At 36.2% G+C, this 18,412-nt stretch overlaps 2 protein-coding genes across 4 annotated transcripts in view; both read right to left on the bottom strand.

Annotated features, from left to right (window-relative positions):
• LOC121415739 (serine/threonine-protein kinase DCLK1-like) overlaps positions 1–6,201 on the bottom strand; it is a 46,861-nt gene extending 40,660 nt beyond the window's left edge. Inside the window, exons 1-2 of one of the 2 annotated variants that reach the window (XM_041609176.1) lie at positions 6,009–6,201; positions 4,177–4,914 (exon numbers count right to left, since the gene is read on the bottom strand). In XM_041609176.1, coding sequence (XP_041465110.1) covers positions 4,177–4,899 — 723 coding nt within the window. In that variant the 5' untranslated portion in view covers positions 4,900–4,914; positions 6,009–6,201. The remainder of the gene's footprint in view (positions 1–4,176; positions 4,915–6,008) is intronic. The other variant, XM_041609101.1, reaches the window with a different exon arrangement.
• A 4,477-nt stretch (positions 6,202–10,678) lies between these two features.
• LOC121415599 overlaps positions 10,679–18,412 on the bottom strand; it is a 54,473-nt gene continuing 46,739 nt past the window's right edge. For both annotated transcript variants that reach the window (XM_041608913.1, XM_041608992.1), the window contains exon 7: positions 10,679–18,063. In XM_041608913.1, coding sequence (XP_041464847.1) covers positions 14,507–18,063 — 3,557 coding nt within the window. In that variant the 3' untranslated portion in view covers positions 10,679–14,506. The remainder of the gene's footprint in view (positions 18,064–18,412) is intronic.

The raw sequence follows: 18,412 nt of genomic DNA, 5'->3' as shown, positions 1-18,412 counted from the left end.
TGGTGCAAGCATGATTTCTAAGTGAAAATATGCTTTGTTTATTCACGTATATTTCTTCAAAACAAATAATTTTTTCTAGCTAAATATCGGTTACCAAAATATGTTAAATGTGCATTTCATTTTACTGTTCAGAAAATTCAAACTTTTATCTATGTAATAAGACCAATCTTGTGAGGAATAAACAATTCTAAGAGCAAAAAACGCTGATTGGAAAGATCGTCTTCAATGGGCTGCTGTCAGCTCAGCTGCTCACTGCTCTTGGTGTGACGTCACTCAGCTGGAGCTTGCCAGAGGACGGACGAAGGCAGAAATATGCCATGAAAATAAGTCATTTTTGAGAGCTGATTTCTGCAAACTCTAATTACTATTTTAAAAAGTGAAGTTATATATCTGATTAGTAATACTTCCCCTTTATAATGATGACCACAAAAAGACATTATAAAATACTTTTGATTCTTCGGTTGTCTACTTTAAGTAACAACAAGAATTGTTCTACATGATTTTTCACATGCAATATTTAAAATACAAATCATTGTATTTTATGCTACAAGGCCCCAAAATATAATATCCTACTTAAAGCTCAGCAAAGTACCAACCTTGTCTTTTAAGATAAAGAACACTATGCAATTGATCCAATCAATCTAAAATATGGAAAGCTGACAATGACATGATTTTGCTTCAATGAGGCATATGCACTATCCCTTTGTAAATTTAAAAATGTATCCATCTTTACCTATATCTTTCTTGTCATCTTCATTCATCTACACGTTTTTATGATACAAAATGACATGACAATTCTGCTGGAACTTTCTATCATAAGCAGAATCATCTGTCAATGTTTTTTAGTTTCGTACCAATTTTGAATATATTTATTTACAAAATGGTGAATACCTTTCAAAATTGTTCTCTCATGGAATAACCACATTAAATAGATAAAAAAAACACAAGTCAACAAAATCGCTTTGCAATCTTGGTTCAATGTGCCGATGTACATGTATATGTTCATCAACCCCCCCCCCCCCCTCTCTCTGTTTAAAATCACATCAACCATCTAAAATTCTCTGTCCATCTATTCTCTCCATCTCCCTCCTAACCATCTCTGTGACCAGTCATCCTTGCATCACTCATCCATCCCATTCCATAGATCCTACTGGTGACTCACTATGCTTGTCATCAACTATCTTCAGCTCTCAAACCAATAACACATGATGACTAATACTGACACAGATTCACCGCTAAAAACAAAAGCTATAGCCGAGTGGATCACTCAATTCGCGGAAATTAAATGACTAAACTCGCTGCTGCTGCTGCTGCAAAGACAACAAATGTAATACTACAAGTAGCAGCTTTTCTTGGATTGTTTATGCACATTTGGCAAATTTCATCGAATGGAAACACATTTTGACTAAAAAAAAAAACAGTCATGCACCTGAGACAGAAAAAGTGTCAGACTGTAAGATGGGGCATTTTCATTTTAGGGGCCATTTTGTATTTTCAACTTGAGTTACTTCATAAATATTGCACATTATATACAATCCTTTAACCTCTTACAAACCTCAGTAATAGAATTTGTGTTTTAAAATTTAAGTTAAAAACATAATAAATAGAATATAAGCTTTGTTGCTAAGGAAAACCATAGTGAAAAAAATATTTTTACATCCATAATTCAACATGATTTCATTTCTATTCTTACTGTTTGAATAGTTTCCTTCCTAGAGCTGCGTTCTACAAACATTCATACTTGTATTTCTGCTTTCCTTCCATTTTTAAAAGAGTTCATGTATTCGTTCTGCAGAGTCAAATTTGACTAGGAATCATCTGTGAATATCAGCGTGGAGTCAGCTCAACATTTTGACAGTTGAAAAAAAATAAATGTATTTGATTCAGAATGGTGGCACATCAATTGAAAATTGACTCAATATGAGCCAAAGTAAGTTGAAAAACAAGTTAATTCTGTTGACTCAGATGTAATGGATACACTTCCCAACTGAAAACATTTCTTTTTCAGGTTCAACTCATGATAAATATTCTCTCTTTATTATTTCTTCCTTTCCCTCCTCCCCACATCCTCCACCACTTTGTACAAGAATGGAATTTTTCTTACTTAATTTTTAGTTCTGTTTCTCTTATTATCAACTACCTTCTCTCAAACTTCATCTTTTTCTTCCATCACAAGAATCCCCGTTAAATTACGAGAACTTTTTTGGGCTAAAAAATACCCATTAATTATTCCTGCATTCACACCGCCCTGAAACATACCCTTTAGGGATAAGTTCCCGAAGTTACGAGCATGCGCAGTATGGTCTGATAAGCAGGCAAGGCGCGAGATTCAAAATCACTAGCCCAGCAGCCACCCACGCCGCCGCGCCCAACGACACGCTGGGCTTAAAGTTCCCGTAATTTGCTTTCACATCGCCAAAATACCTGCGACCTTGGAAAAATCCCCGCCAAAGTTCTCGTAATTTCGCCAAGTACCAACTATTTAGCCGGTATTTTTTGGGGGATATTACGCGTAGTTTGCTTTCACATTACCAAAATACCTGGTATTTTCTGATCGGGGTAAATTTCCTGATCAGAGAATACCTGGAACTGACGAACTTCGAGGCGGTCAGAAACCACCTTCTTTCTTCTTTCTAGAGCTTATTTTCTTCTTCTCCTCTTCCTTATTGTTCTTGCTTTATTGAAAGCAAAATATCATGCTTATTAATCTATCAATCTTTACTCAGTCTTCATGGGTTGCATTGGAAAGAAGTTCCCGGCTTCATGACCAATCTCAGAGAAGCAGTGTTATAGGCTTTAGTTCTTTAATTGGATATTGTAAAAACATAGTTGTTTCATCTCCTTCTGTAAATATAGGCACACAATCAGCGCAACAAGGAACCAGGACACAGATTGGACATTTCATAGGGTTATAAGTAAACATCTTATCACAAAGAACTGAGAAACACTGGAAATTAACTTTAACACAATGGTTAGACCTAACTTATATACACAGAAACGGGAAGCCCCCTGTATTTTGTAGGATGGTTTATATCCAGCAAACAAGATTACTAGCCAATGAGAGTAACTTGTTTTTTTTTTATCTCAATCAATGAAGTACAAGTTGACGAAGTTCTGTGAAATGCAATTTATAATTCTCCCTAAAAAATATAATGCAATTTGAAACTCTGATCCCAGAAAAATTTGCAGTGTGTTATATATCTCTGTAATAGTATTATGTACAATCCTCTGATATAAATGTTATCATCAATACCAAAGTAATTCATATCACATAGGTAGATTCAAATCAGTGATAGGTCAATACACCATCACGTAACCATCGCTCTGAGTATTGCATAATTTGTTATATTCTAGGTTTGACATCACCTAGTGAGTATTTAACTTCATTGTATTGTAAACTGCGGTGGGAAGGTGACATCGCTCGCTGCTTACAAGTTGTGTAATCAGGTAGTTTACTTGATGTACGTGCTAGTGTTAACGCGTCAATTGCATGAAGAATGCGCTTGCTGTATTTTCCCAAAAATTTTCTAATATGATGTAGATGGAGCTGTGCAAGCAAGAATTTTGGGTTAATTAAAAAGCCAGATGATGAATGCAGTCTCTGATGGTGAATCTACATAGTACATGGACTATATAATAACAGAAATTGCCTTGTCTTTCTTTTTAATAAATAACATTTCAACTCCCCTACGAAGCTACATTTTTCACTAGGGAGAATATTTTCCCTCAGCACTGCACACATAAAATATAATATTCATTGGGAAAAAATATAGCTCTATCAGGAATAAAATGTTACATAGGTAGGCAATATCTGTATATTTTATGTCTGTATCTAAGCAAGTGGAAGAGTTTACAAAACACTGAAATTGTTTACAAATTTGATTGTTCAAAATTTATGTTTAAGATCTGACACCAGTTGACCACCCCTTTTGTTCCACTCTTATTAGAACAAGCTGAATAAGCATCCTCTCTTATTAAGTACAGGTGAGTGTAAGGTAAATACACTTAGCAGATAGTTAAATATCACAGATAATTGTCACTTGTCAATAAAGCTACTGGAAGATTTTCACACACCATTTTCTCAAAACCATGTTGCAGTGCAATATAATGAAATCACCATTATCATCTTCTTGCCCTCCCGAAGTAATTTGCAAAGACTGTAAACTATAATCTTACCTGTCTTCCATCTAAGGTGTAAAGCTTGCGTACAGCACCAGAATCTAACTTGATAGCCTCAGTGATATCTGTTAGGACCTGCTCAAAGGAATGTGCCGTCTTCTTATTGAGCAAGATCCTGGCAGCTTTGCGGGGTTTTGCTCCACTCTTGATAACCGTAACAAGCCTTGGTTTAATAAAATCTCTCCCATCATCGATCAAACCGTCTGTTGTCCGTGGGAGAGGTGTATTACTGTCCCGCCCATCTTTCTCCTTCCTGGCTGATCCTACCTTCCATGCAGGATCATTGGTTCTTGAGTATTCCATACGCTTGAAGATATCCTGCGATGAACACACATAGCTTTCTTCCGGTCGAAGCATATCCAAGCTTGTGACTTTACGAGTGCCATCGATAGTAAAGACATGCCTTACTCCTTGCGGTAAGTGTGCCTTGTCAGAAAGAGTTCTTGTTAAATCCTCTAATAAAGCTTCAAATGTCCTGAAACGCTCTGGAGATACGGCGTAAACAATGCCTTTGAAAAATCTGTCCCCGTTTCTGTAGAAACGCACCTTTTTAGCTTTCTTGTCCGTTGTGCGTTTCTGGAGCGATGTCCTGATTAAAACACCATGTGCACTGTGAGCTGGACTTGGGATTCCATTGCGAGCTGAACGCAGACGTGATCTATCAGCAGAACTCCGGAAGTGCTCCTGGAATTCTGCTAAGGTAGGGGAACTATAAGCCATCTTATGATGCAATACCTGTTTGGTGGAGAAGATAAATCAACTCAAATAAAAATTGGTAACACAATAATCAATCACATCGTGTTTTGGACTGCAAAGCCCTATATACATGTACATGCTAGATCTTACATGAATCTGAACAAAATAGGCCAACATCTATAAATGATCTTTCACAAAAATACGAGCTAATACTGACACTGAACTATTGTTCTCTATCTTTCTCGATACATTATTCAATTTTCATAGATACCTAGATGTACATGATGTAGGCATGAATATTATACAAATTCTTGGCATAAATGTCAGACCCTACATACAATAATAACTGTAATATAAACTGACAGAGTAAAAATGAAAATCATAAGGGTTGGTGGGATTTAATCATTAACAAGAAAACCATTGTATTCTATTTGATAAAAAGAATTATTATAGCAATTTGTCTTTTGAGAGAGTTATTTTCTGCAAATGTTCCATATCTTTAAAGGAATATGTGCACATACTTATGAGTTATGATCAAATCTCTGAGAGAGACTAAGAGAGTACCTGCATGGATTTCTTTGAAGAATCCAACATAAAGTCTAATACTTAACTACATTATCAAGTTTCTTTCTTAACATATTATATTTGTAGGTAACTATTAACTAACATTTACTCTAGTCATAAATTTGAGCATGAAGTGGGTAAATTACAATTGTCTTCTCATTATCATGCCCATAAAAGTGTTGATTATTAAGGCAGACGAATTTGAATTGTTCTAGCCTTATCTAGGAATACAATTATTGAATTAAAAAGCTACACACTATCACAGATCAGACCAAAAACTTAGCTTTGACTTGATAGACAAATCAATGATTAACAAGCAATGAATGTGAAGCAAGGTGAAGTAATATTGTCAGTTCATATCGAAAATCAATTTAACGTTCCATCCCCTTTCTAGATTACATGTGTAGTACACTACAGATTGTACGGCTTCCCGGACAAAGGGCGTGCACCGTTCCCTAGCTACGCCCAACGCAGGGGTGTACCGGTGCGCCCTATCGGTCACCGTTCGACAACTCGAGATGTTGCTTAAAAATATATATGTAAACACAAATAAATCGAGTTGCTTTTACCTTCGATATTACCTTCCTAGTCCGAAAATCCCAGAGCACGCGAATAGGTTTCACTCACCTTTCCAGGCAGGAGAATCTAAAATATGGTTAAAATTGAGGAAAATATCTATGCCGGGTTTAGCTCCTCTTTCTGTCGTGTCTACCACTCAAGTACGCCACCGATGCAGATGTATGCAATTAGATGACCCACCTGCTAGCTGCTCGATCCCGCGCGCGTGTGCGCTGTGATGCAGATAAGAAAGATGCAGTTCGGATGAGAAAAAAAGAGGTCAACCGGGAGGTCAACAGCGAGTCAAAGGAAAATTCCATATTTAACTTGATAAAATATGGAATGATTGTTATCGATGATTACACCCAACATGTAAAGAAAATAATGAACAAACAAAAAAACGATGATTACATCTTGACCGGACAGGCAAAAGTGGCCCCTGAGATGGGGGTTAACCCCCGCCCCCCTCATTTCCATTGATGCTCAATATTATACTTTTTTTGTTGTTGTTTTACAAAGTAAGAATGCTCGTCTGTAGAATTGTGTTTGATTTGTACTACTTTATATTACTTTGTAATATGTTTTGAATGGAAATGGAACAAAACATTGAATTGAAAAATTGAAAAAAGGCGATCATCCCTTTAATTTTTATTTATTTTTTTTATTTTTTTTTTTTTGGGGGGGGAGAGAACCGGGGGAGAATTACACTACGCAAGGGGGCCATGCCCCCACAAAATGTTTCACTAAGAAAAAAAGAGAAAGGGAAAAAATGGATGGGAAAAATAAACATAGGGCCTATAGGATATGATATAAACCTAAAATCTATTTTTAAACATCAATATTTTTGTGTTATAAAGTCAACAGTTCTGCTCGTTCACATCTTTTTATATTCATGAATGCAAGAGACATCTATCATTAGCAGTTACGGACGGTTGAGGTCTCGGGGTAGAAGAAGGGAGGGATTTTTAAAAGAATATGAAATTGAAACTTATGATACCATTGGACCTTTAGTCGTTTTGTTGTTTTTTTTCCATTTGGAAAACAATAGGATCATCTTATAGTCATCTTTCCCTACTCCCTGCTAGCGTTGTCCGGCTGAACTCAGCTGAGTAGTCCCGGTCCTAAAGATCTGTGCTTCTCATCAGATTGTATAAAAACAAAAATAGGTCCTATACTTAGCAAAGGAAGTAAAAAGGAACATTACAAAGGATCAGAGAACATTATCAGGGAAAATTAGGCATGCTTTTTTTAGGGGGGGGTAAGAGTTCTTCAGCTTTCTTTTATTTTATTATTTTTTCGTAGTATGCTTGGTTTTTCAATTATAATGCTCGACAACTTAAGAATTTATCTAATCATAATTATTTAACCCATCAGCATATAAAATGAAAGGGAAAAAATGATCTACCATCTATATATATATTTGTGATTCATCTTGCTTATCATCATAATTTCATTGTGGGTTGATCATTCTTGTTACAAATCTTTACAGCGAAGGGGACAGTGAGGGTAACACAGATGTGACCATCTTTTCTTACTTAATATGCTATATAGACGTGTCTGTGAATAATGTGCATTTATTACTCCCTTCTTAGCTGAAATTCTGAATAGACCCATATACTTTGTTCTTGAATACGAAAAGATGAAATAACAGAGTAGATCACAACGTCAAATTTGCATTTTCGGCACATTCTTAGATTTGTAAACACTTGGAACTTTTTTTGTATATATTCCCCTGCATTCTTAACTTGAATGATCCCTATAGCTTCCAAAAAGAGAATTCCAATTGCTAATTTAAAAGCTAGAAATGACGCTTCGATAATTACTGACTATTCTGAATGCTTACTGCCTCATTTTGAAATTAAATGAAAAGAACTCCAAACTTTCAACAAGCATCCTTAATCTTATGTAAAAAGAAAAATATTCAATGAAAATTTGCACGGCAAAACCGATCTACGCTAATAAAGGCCAAACATATTATTTCGGAGGGGAATCCTATGTTTACTCTAACTTGTATAGGCCTATTGTTGTTTATTTGTCATATTTACATTCCAGAATTGCATAAGGGGCAGCTGAAAATAATTTATCTTTTGAACCCTGGTCCAAAACACATTTCTTCCTTATGGTTGAGTGAATGGCAATATTATGTATATATTTATGTATCAATTGAAACATAATTATAGTTACACAGCCAAGAGATCTCTTTGTTTTATAGGCTTATAATTCCCTTTGCCTCCCTCTTTTATTTCTATTTTTTTTATTTAGATCAGTTCGAAAAATCATAGGGAGTCACACATGCCACCACAGGTGCCACCCGTGATATTAATCATAAGGATACATGATTCACTCAATTGTCTATAGATTCGATTCAATAAAAATGTTTTATTATCATACAAGAAAAAGACAAAATGGCCCCACCATTTTTAAATCCGATTTGTTCAATCTGTAATGTTTGTAATATTGACGAAAAGTTGGATGCAAAGTTTGATTTCTAAAAAAAAAAGAGATTAGACGAAAGTCCCTGGTTGGTCTCATAGTCTAATCCAAGGGGAGAGTGGGGGGTTAATTCTAGTTCGACGACCGTTCATCTAACCATTTGGTCTAATTGCCACGGTGTAAGAGGTGTAACAATTCATACTTAATATTCCATAAGCTTTTCTTTGAACCGTTTATAATGCCAGTTAGGCCAAATGAATATTAGACCAGGGAGTTGAACCATGGAGGTTCCATGGTTGAAACAAATAGTTATTAGTCCATTCAGTTCAGTGGTCCATTCTCGTCGTGATTGTAACAGTCAGCCGCTTCACAGGTCTTCAATCAATAGCGCCCTCTATGCTATATCACAAGACTGCCTAAGACCCAAGTTCTCTTTTCAACTTTGTAATGATTTGTAATCAAGCAACATTCTACACGTCAGTTATCGCTTTTCCTACGTTTGATATTTGTTTAAGCCTCAACGTTATGAACTTATTGCGTTCCATTACATTAAAAGATTCTTTGCAGCCATGGAGCTCACAAATGGAGAGGGGGCTGGGGTGACTTTTTTTTAACTGAACATTATGATCATATTTTGTTGGTGCACTTTCCTTTCACTTCAGTTTTCCTCCATTTTACACCTCCCTTTAGGAATGAACTTAAGACAGGCACTCACCCCCATCAATAAATGTATCATTTACCATCAAATATTTACATTCTACCATCACCTAGCATCCTCTTCCTCCTCATCATAATTATCTCAATCATCTTCATCACCACCAGCAAAATTGAACACCATTATCATTCATTCTTATTACCATAATCATGTATTTTCACCAATATCATTTTCACCCTTGTAATTATAAAAAAAAAGAGGGAGGGGGTACTTTCAGCTGAAGAACAGAGTAGATAGAATGAATTCAGACAAACAAAACAATGGAAATTTCATCACAATTGGATGTGGAGTATCAAAGTCATGGGGATTCAAAAAATTTCCATCATTTTGGCCAAAGTTCTATTCATGTTTCATAAATATGCAAAGAGCGAGCAGATACCTCCCCCACTTATTCTTTTGTATTTTAATGTGTAAAATGTAAAAATAGGATTAACTGCTAGTTTACTGTGTAAGATGATCACTGCTGAAAGTTATAATGTACATCTATGAATATATTAATTATGATTTTATGTAATAAAATAAATGTAAAATGGAGACATGACATACATCTAATCAGATCACCTGTTGCATTTTCAAGAGAGCATGTATCTGTTTTCACAAAAAATTATAAAATTTTAAAATTCAACTTATTTCTTTTAAGATTTTGATGAAATTTTTCATCTTAATCTATTTATTTTAGATATCAATATTTTCAGCCTTTAACACCATCACATCCCCAAACACATGCATTTTCTGGTTTAGTAACATGTTACTACTCTGGTTACTGAACGCTGAACAATTTACTGGACATTATAATGTGGACATCATGCTCCTATAATAATAATAATAATAATATAGGTATATTTACCCAGGGAAGCCGCTTCAGTTCCGAAAACTGTTCTCCCAGCGGGCCCTGCTATTATTATTACCCCGGCTTTAGCTGGGCTGCCTAGGCGCTCAAAGCATTCAAGGAATTTCTTCCTACCGGGTACCCATTTATCTCACCTGGGTTGAGTGCAGCACTCAAATAAAACAAAAACATTTTTAAAACATGGAAAAGGGTGTTTTTTTTTTTCCAGTCAATGCATATCATGAAAAGGGTATCAAAGATTTGCAAAAAATAAGGAAAAGTGTGGATAACCTAAAAAATATGTGTTCAATAAGCATGAAAAGAAACAACTGAGGCAATATACCCTGCAAATCCTTTGGCAGTGTTTAAACTTTTGAAGACATAAACAAAGATTCTATATTGCTTGCTCAGTTATTTGATATAAGTAAATTGTTTTAAAGGGCAGTATACATGTATGCACTTATATTGCCAAAACATCTTTGGAAACAGAAGGCTTAGTTGAAATGAAAAGGGTATATTTCCAAAATTTTATTTGAAAATACTTAATGATAGGAAAACATGACAAATACTTGTTTTGCTTAAGGATGATTATTCATTTGGGTCCATTTTGAAAGTAAATAGTGTCCACCTCAAATGCCCCCACCCCCTCTTGGCCTGGACAGCGGGCAGTGCACCAATGAAGATACAACCAAAAATCAAACAGATCATGTTGATCACCTTTTATTGTTGAAAACAACATTTACAATCTACTCCTTCATATAAATGTCTCTGTACAATATATTTACACATGATGAGGAGCTAGTACATAGATAAATATAGACAAAGGAAGGATGGCAGCTTCTGTTTCAGGATTGATTCAATTTTTACATGACGACTATGAAAAGAAAATATGACAATTGTCTCAAATACATCAATACTCAATGATGGTTGCAAACACAAATGATCTGGTTATTTACGAAAAGAAAGTATTTGACATTCATCCACCTTATAACAAAACCAATAATTTCAATTTAATATTTGTAGAATTAGAAACAAATCCAATAAATATTTATTTTACATGATCTGGGAAGCACAGCGAGGCAGTGTCCACCTACCATTATTAATATTAAGAGCTACTCACTGTCATACCTACGGGGGGGGGGGGGGGGAGAAGGGGTGGAAGAGAGAAAGAGAGAGCACAGTCCCCCCCCTTCCGACATGGTCTTCCAGATAAATCAGTTGAACTACACATATGACACATAATTCATTTATAAAAAAATAAGTCAAAACTTTTCTCTATTGAACAGAAATGATGGTGTTTACAACAAACCAAATATCAAATTAATTATGTAGTACTGCTTGTTGACTAAGCAATGAACGAGAATACAATACATTTATATACAGATTACAAAATTAATGTACAGATAGGATAAACCAATTATCTTTTACATGTATATCGTGTAACTTTGAAAGCACAATAAGCAATCTGATAAAGCAGAAATTAGTTTAAAAGGCCCTGTCACACAAATTCTGTTCCAGATAAATGTGTACCTAACTATATCATATAACTCTCAGTAACAGCAGCTATGGTAATATTTCTATTAACCAGGGCCCCCAACATAAAAGTAAACGATAATCGTACGCTTCATTTTCATGATTGATTATACATTGGAGTCAATGCGCAAAAAAAATGTCCTATGATGATTTTTAAGCTTTCGTGTTACCGGCACCAGATCAGTCTCTTTGGGATACAGTATACAATAAGAAAAATAATTCATTTCTATTTGTTTGAATGAACCAGGATTTGGACCAGGTAAGAAGGGGCCCCTTACTAGATGGTCTTGATACCTAACAAATACAATCAATCTTACAAATGACATCAATTATTAACGTGTGGAAATGCTTTGTAAAAAAACAATGAAGATGGTAATTAATTGTAACACTGATTGTAAGATTGATTGTAACTCAGGGTTCCTTCAAAAAACCAAAACACAACATTAAACATAAACACAATATAAACCTCTTCTTACATATGGCTTGAAAAAAAAAACGCGGAACATAATGATTTATGAGACAGCCCTCATAAATACTATTTCTCATGGACTGTTCTGTCAAACCTCTTCAACAAAATATGCAAGTTATACAATAAAGGGTGAATAAACATTCTACAGTCGTACATCTTGAACATAATCACAACTAGAAGGAAATTTATGCCTCTGTAATTACACATCCATCTTCTGCAGGTTTTTTTCATTATCAGGTGGCCCATGTGACCTTTGAATCGACACTCCCATCTGCAATCAAATTTGAAGTTCACGACCCCTCAAAGGTCATTTGGTTATTGTGACAAGATTTATTCATATAATGACCTCAGTGACTTTAGAAATTTTAACCTATGACCCCCCCCTCAATCTAGTCCAATCATCCTCACTCCAATAAAGATTCTGAACAAAGTCTGAAGTTGATCCCTCTAACAGTTCTTCAGTTATCAAGAGAATCGAGAATGAAACATGTGCATACATCTGTGATCTTTGACTTTGATGCCCCCCCTCCAAAAAAAAAATACTCAGATCCTTTTCACTCCTAAAAACATACTTGGACCAAGTTTTAAGTTGATCTTGCAAAGTTCTTTAGTTACTGTGAGAACAAAAATGGGAGGGATGGATGGCCCTAAAACATGATTGCCTCTGGCAACAAACTAGGCCTGCCAGCAGTGGGCAGAATCCTGGCATCAGATAATTAGACCTCATGGCAAACAAAATAATGATGAATTGAAAAAATATTATTTCTCATACAAGTGAAATTTAAAAATGGTATCGTTAGATATAGTCTGCAACTCTGTATTTGAATGGGTCAATCTAAATATTTAAAAAAATATATTTTTTTTATACAGATTTTTTTAATGTTTTAATTCATAGCAACTAAGGTAAATTATTAAATATCTCTCAATTTGCAATTCTTATAGCTGTTAGAGCCATGTTAATACTACTACCAATGCAATGAATTGAGTTCTGAAAAAGCAACCACAGGGTGAATGAGAGGGTGAAAAAAGATGAATATGAAAGATAAAAATCATAAATTTCAGCGGAACTGTGCCTCCACAGCAGATGTACAAGTTGCGCCCTTATTGTGATATTGCTCCTTTGCATTATCACAAGAGAATTGGTTGACAAAAGGAGTTTAACTCATCCTTCATCCTTTAGTTGACATTTCTTTGATTTTGTAGATTCTAACTCATGGTGTGTACTATGTATTATGCAAGCCTATTGGAGAAAGGTAAAACTGTCTACCCACAGGAAAATGTAGGCCTCGCATAATAATGAACGATTGTGGCACATCACGTATTATGAAGTACTAAAATCATGATTGCAACTCTTGTACAAAGTAAATAGAAAGAATTGGATTGTCTGGCTGGGAGTACCATTGATGACATTCAATGTTTCTGTATTTGTCACAAGACCAGAATTGGTGTCTGTTTTTGACAATAGTTTGATACAAAAGATGTCACAAAGGAACTCACAGAGATGTGAATTGAATCTTATAAATATGGGCTTGTATTTCAAAAATTGTACACTTTTCATCCTTACCATTCAAATATTGCAGTCAAATAATTTTACTAAAAAAAATGGTGAGAATAACAACATGTGGCGTTTTATAAAGCTTGCAATCAGAGATGTTGGAATCAAATTTACTCAACCAATCACAATGCACAACATCAGTAGCTTATAACAGAAGCTGCTACCTATCATCAATAAGACAATCTTCGAAACAAGACCAAAATGAGCAGACATCAATGAACTCAATGTTTGAGGCAATATGCCTTCATTAAAAAAAGCTGTTGCTGAATCATAACCGAGTTGAAAATAATCACGAAAAAGAAAATTACAAAAGGGAATTTATGGTAAGTGTGTCCGTCAATTGACAAATTTGATTTATATCCTCACACTGATGAAGCCATAATATAGATGTAATTTCACATATAGACAAAAACCTTTGAATAAGAATAAAGATGTAGAAAAGAACAAAAACAAGGGAATAAAATTGGATAATTAAAAAAGATCACAAATTGACAACATGCGCAATATACCAACAAGATGCTGATTTGGAGCTCTACCTTTATTATACAACGGTGAAAGCTATGAATTTTAGCTCAGCGACAACCCCAAAATTAATCGATCATCTTAAAATTTGAAATATCTCATGGGGAATGCTGTTATGAACAACTCCTTTAATATGTAAACAACGTGAAAGAAAATTGATTAGATGCAATTCAAAAGTGGAGATCATATACAAATTAGCATTCGACTAGTATGAAGACATTGTCAAATTTGAGATCAACATACAGGTTTTCAGATTGGGATTAATTCAAACATGATCCATTGCCATTTATTGTTCAAACTTTCATTTCTCTGACTAAAAATGTTTCATGCTTTTATTAAAGTGCAGTTTGCAGGTTTGATTTTACTGCAAATGAAATATAAATATTTTGGTTGGAAATTTTGCAGAAAAAACTGAACAATAGATTCAATAATATTTTAAGATCACTTATCAATTCAGGGTTTCTTAGAAGCTTCTGTGATTATATACTCCATAACCCCAGGTTTTTCAAAGAGTTCATCTAGCTTCTCATCATCATAGTCGCCCTTGAGAAGTACATTCAAGGTACCATCCGAGTTCTTCTCAATGTCCAGGAATGAGATAGCTTCATCTAGGGTCAGATCATCTTTGAATGATGAAGATGGCTTCGGCTGTCCTCTGAGGGAAGATGGTTCAGCTCGAGAAGATATTTCCAGAGGTCTTGAGTTCGTTTCATCAGTGGAAGTTCCACCTTGGGACAGTGTCTTTGAGGGTAGGAGACCAGAACGAGTGGTGTCTTCACCCCGGTCACACATAGCGTCATCTATTTCATCATCAGAAGCAACGTCCATATCTAAGGAGAGGGGCGAAGATCGATCTCCTGCATCAAAAAGAGCCTCATGGTCTTCGTCATTCCCCATCGCAGCAAAGGATAAACATGCTGCATCATCATCAGTCAGAGTATCCCCGACAGAGAAGCTTTCATAATTTTCTTCTCCAGAAGGATTTGCATCATGTATGGGATTGGTGGAGTCCTCAGCACTAGAACTTTCCCCTTGCTTCTGGGTTGTTTGACCATTCTCAGTAATGGATGAACCTTTTGCCGGTTCCTCAGCAGAGGTGATAGCTCTAGGATTTGCATCTTCTATGTTCCTCATGACTTTGTTAGCAGATTGAAGAGCACTTTGGTCTGATGGACTGCCTTCAGGCTCCTCACTTCCTGGGCATTCCTCCTGTGATATACAAGTTCCACCTTTAACTATGTCAGTAAGATCTTGCTTTTTGTTCTCAGCCTCACTTTGTTGGCTTTCCTCCTGTGATATACCCGCTAAATCATCCTCAAGGTCAGCAAGATCTTTCTTGTTGCTTTCAGCCTCACTTTGTGGTTGTTTCTCCTGTGATATACCTGATCCACCTTTCACATTGTAAGTGAGTTCTTGCTCTTTGTTCTCAGACTCATTTTGTTGGCTTTCTTCTTGTGATTTACCCGCTACATCTTTCTCCATGTCAATGAGATCTTGCTTCTTGTTTTCAGAGCCATTGCTACGATCGTCTTCCTCAGCAACATTATCATCTCCTTTTTTGTCTGATTTCATCTCATCTTCGTCATCATCACTGCTCTCTTCATCATCCCCACTAGCTCCATCACTGACATCTTCACTATCACTGTCCTCAGAATCAGAGTCCACTGAATCAACCAAATCTTCATTGCCTACACGGGTTTTCACACTTGATATCAGATCAGCCAGGGCACCCATTGCCCGTATGGAGCATGTTTTCTTCTGTGAAGTTATTGATGAGTTCTTCTCTTCTGCTTGAAGCTGGTTGCTTGACAAACTTTCTGAGTCTTTGGAGTATGAAGTGGAGGCTACATTTTCAAAGTCAACATGGTGTGAAATTACCTTTTCATGATGGCCTTCCTTCACGGAAATGTTCCTTGATGCTGTTCTATGGTTTAAACTCCTAATTCCATCATCACTTTCTTCAGAAGATGATGAAGAGCTGGATATATCTACCATGACTTGGGTTTGTTGAGCATTGTCTTCCTTCTTTCCAGTTACTGTACACTTTCCTTCTCGAAATTGTGAATGTTTCACTGTCAAGGCTGCCAAGGCAGAGGTACTTTCTTGATAATTCACTGCCTCATCAGAACTAGATTCCTCACACAATAAGTCTTTTGTCTGTGGAGATTCTTGTTGCTTCCTGGATTGGCTTTCATTGTTCTTTCCTGCAGGTTGAATGTTATTTGAGACAGCAGATGTCAGGTTAGATGTAATTTTGAGGTCATTTTCTTTCTCATCGGCAATCAACTCATCACAGATCCTCTGTCGTGTAACTTCTTTTTGCTTCCGTGATACATTTAAATCACTCCCTTCTTTAGGTTGTAAGCTCTTGGAAACTGTGGGTGTAAGGACAAGTGTGCTTTCTTGATCTTCTTCATCATCAGAGGAATCAGAATCCAGTAAGTTCAAATGTTCATTAAGCTTCTCCAAAGACAGTTGTGCCTTTGCCTGGTAGCTGTTTGAGGCAAGTCCAACAGATGTAGTGGGATTTGTGCTGCTTTGATAGCTCACCTGATGGTTCGATGAGGCAACACCTATGGGTTTCATTATTTCAGCTGAACTCGGTATGCTATCTGTGACACAAGCTGTAGAAGCCTGGTCCCCTGGAGTCAGTGGTTTGCTGGAAAGTTTCTCTGGATCTCTCCTACCATCAGCTGAATTAGAAGCTGAGACATCGGATTCAGCTCTGGTGGGCCTCTGGGCTCCATTAGCCTTCTTTCCTTCAGAACCTATTGCACTGGTATCTCCTTTCAATCTGTTCATTATTTCATCTATAACATTCACTAGAGGAGCTTTGGATGTTTTTTCACCCATTCCTCCTTCACTGCTGAAATCGGTTTTCTGGGAGGAGCTGTTGCCAGGTTTACTGATTTGAGTATACTGAGACTTTGTAGGAACGGAAGAAAACTTCCCAGAATCTTTGCCTACTTTGGATAGCTCTTTGTTCTTAGCTTGGCCTTGACTTTCACCTCCTTTCAATAACTCTGAATTCTCCTGACTCTTTGAGTTTTCCTTTGTAGTAGCCCCTTTTGACTGTTCAACAGTGATACCATTTTCTTCTGCTATAATTAGGAGATCATCATCATCGGAATCATCACTTTCCATCAAACTGGGCTTTATTCTGGGTGCCAATTCCTTGACTTTTGGAGCTGATTTTTTAATTGGAATTTTCTTACCAGTTAGTCCTGTATGTGATTTTGCTTCCATTCTATCTTCAAAGTCCTCTTCTGAGGAAGAAGAATTATCCAGATCAACGACTGAGCCAACATTTGAGCTTTCCCTTATTTCCAAAGATGAGCCCTTTTCCTTCCCCTTGTCATTGGTATCTTCGTCATCCTCACTAGCAGGGATGAAGCCATCATCACTATACTCCTCTTCCTCATCGTAATCCATCAAATCCTCTTCAGGCTCAGCCTCATCACTGCTTGACACGTAACACTCAATCGGTAAAGATTCCTCTTCACTGTCATCATCGTCCATACCGTATAGTGAATATTTGTTTTGTATGCTCTGTTGAGAACCAGATGGCACAGAGCTGAGTGAATGTCCTTGATCTTTCTTTGCTTGTTCTTTAGTCTCGGAAGACTTCTTCAGATCTCCGACCGTAAGAGGAGAGTAACTCACACTCTTTTGCTTAGCTTTCAGGACCAGAGTCTCATTGGCTGGTGCAGGTTTTTTCAAGGTTGATTTTTGTGTGCTACTGCTGGATTTCTTATCTGGGTGAAGTTTTTTCTTCTTGCTCTTTTTCCTCTTGGAGATGCTGACTTTGTTGGCACTACTATCAGTACTTGAATCCAATTTGAGGTATTTTACGGTTGGTGGTTTGGTCGTTTCGACTTTGCTTTCCTGTATTTTGCTTTCTGAAGACGTGGAAGTTTTGTTTTTGCTCAGACCAGACCTAATCCGATCCATAGATTCTGCAAGCTTAGAGCCTTCAGGGAAAACAATCTGCCCACGACATCTTGCATGATCTGAACAAAAAAAGAGCACAGATAAAAAAATTTAATCTCATCTCATTGTATCATAATGACATTATTAATGAAATAAAAATTCATATTTAAACATTATCAAGTGACTAGAAAAGAAGAATGCCACTCAATTATTCTTTAATAATGGTAGTTTACAATATCTGCAACATGAATTCTAGCTTTCTCTGAAAATTCAATTCAATAAAACTAAAACTTCTTTTAGCTATGTACAACTATGCAACATATTACTATTTCATCCAACTCTCTAAATAATCTCCAAATGTTCTAATTTGTTGTAGAAACTCTTTGTGGCGTTCTTAGCAAAAAAAAAATTTTGAAGGAAAATTATGCG

Source organism: Lytechinus variegatus, chromosome 1 (assembly GCF_018143015.1).
Source record: "Lytechinus variegatus isolate NC3 chromosome 1, Lvar_3.0, whole genome shotgun sequence".
Lineage (NCBI taxonomy): Eukaryota > Metazoa > Echinodermata > Echinoidea > Temnopleuroida > Toxopneustidae > Lytechinus > Lytechinus variegatus.
The sequence above is the reverse complement of the archived record's forward strand: the minus strand, read 5'-3'. Positions and strand labels throughout refer to the sequence as shown.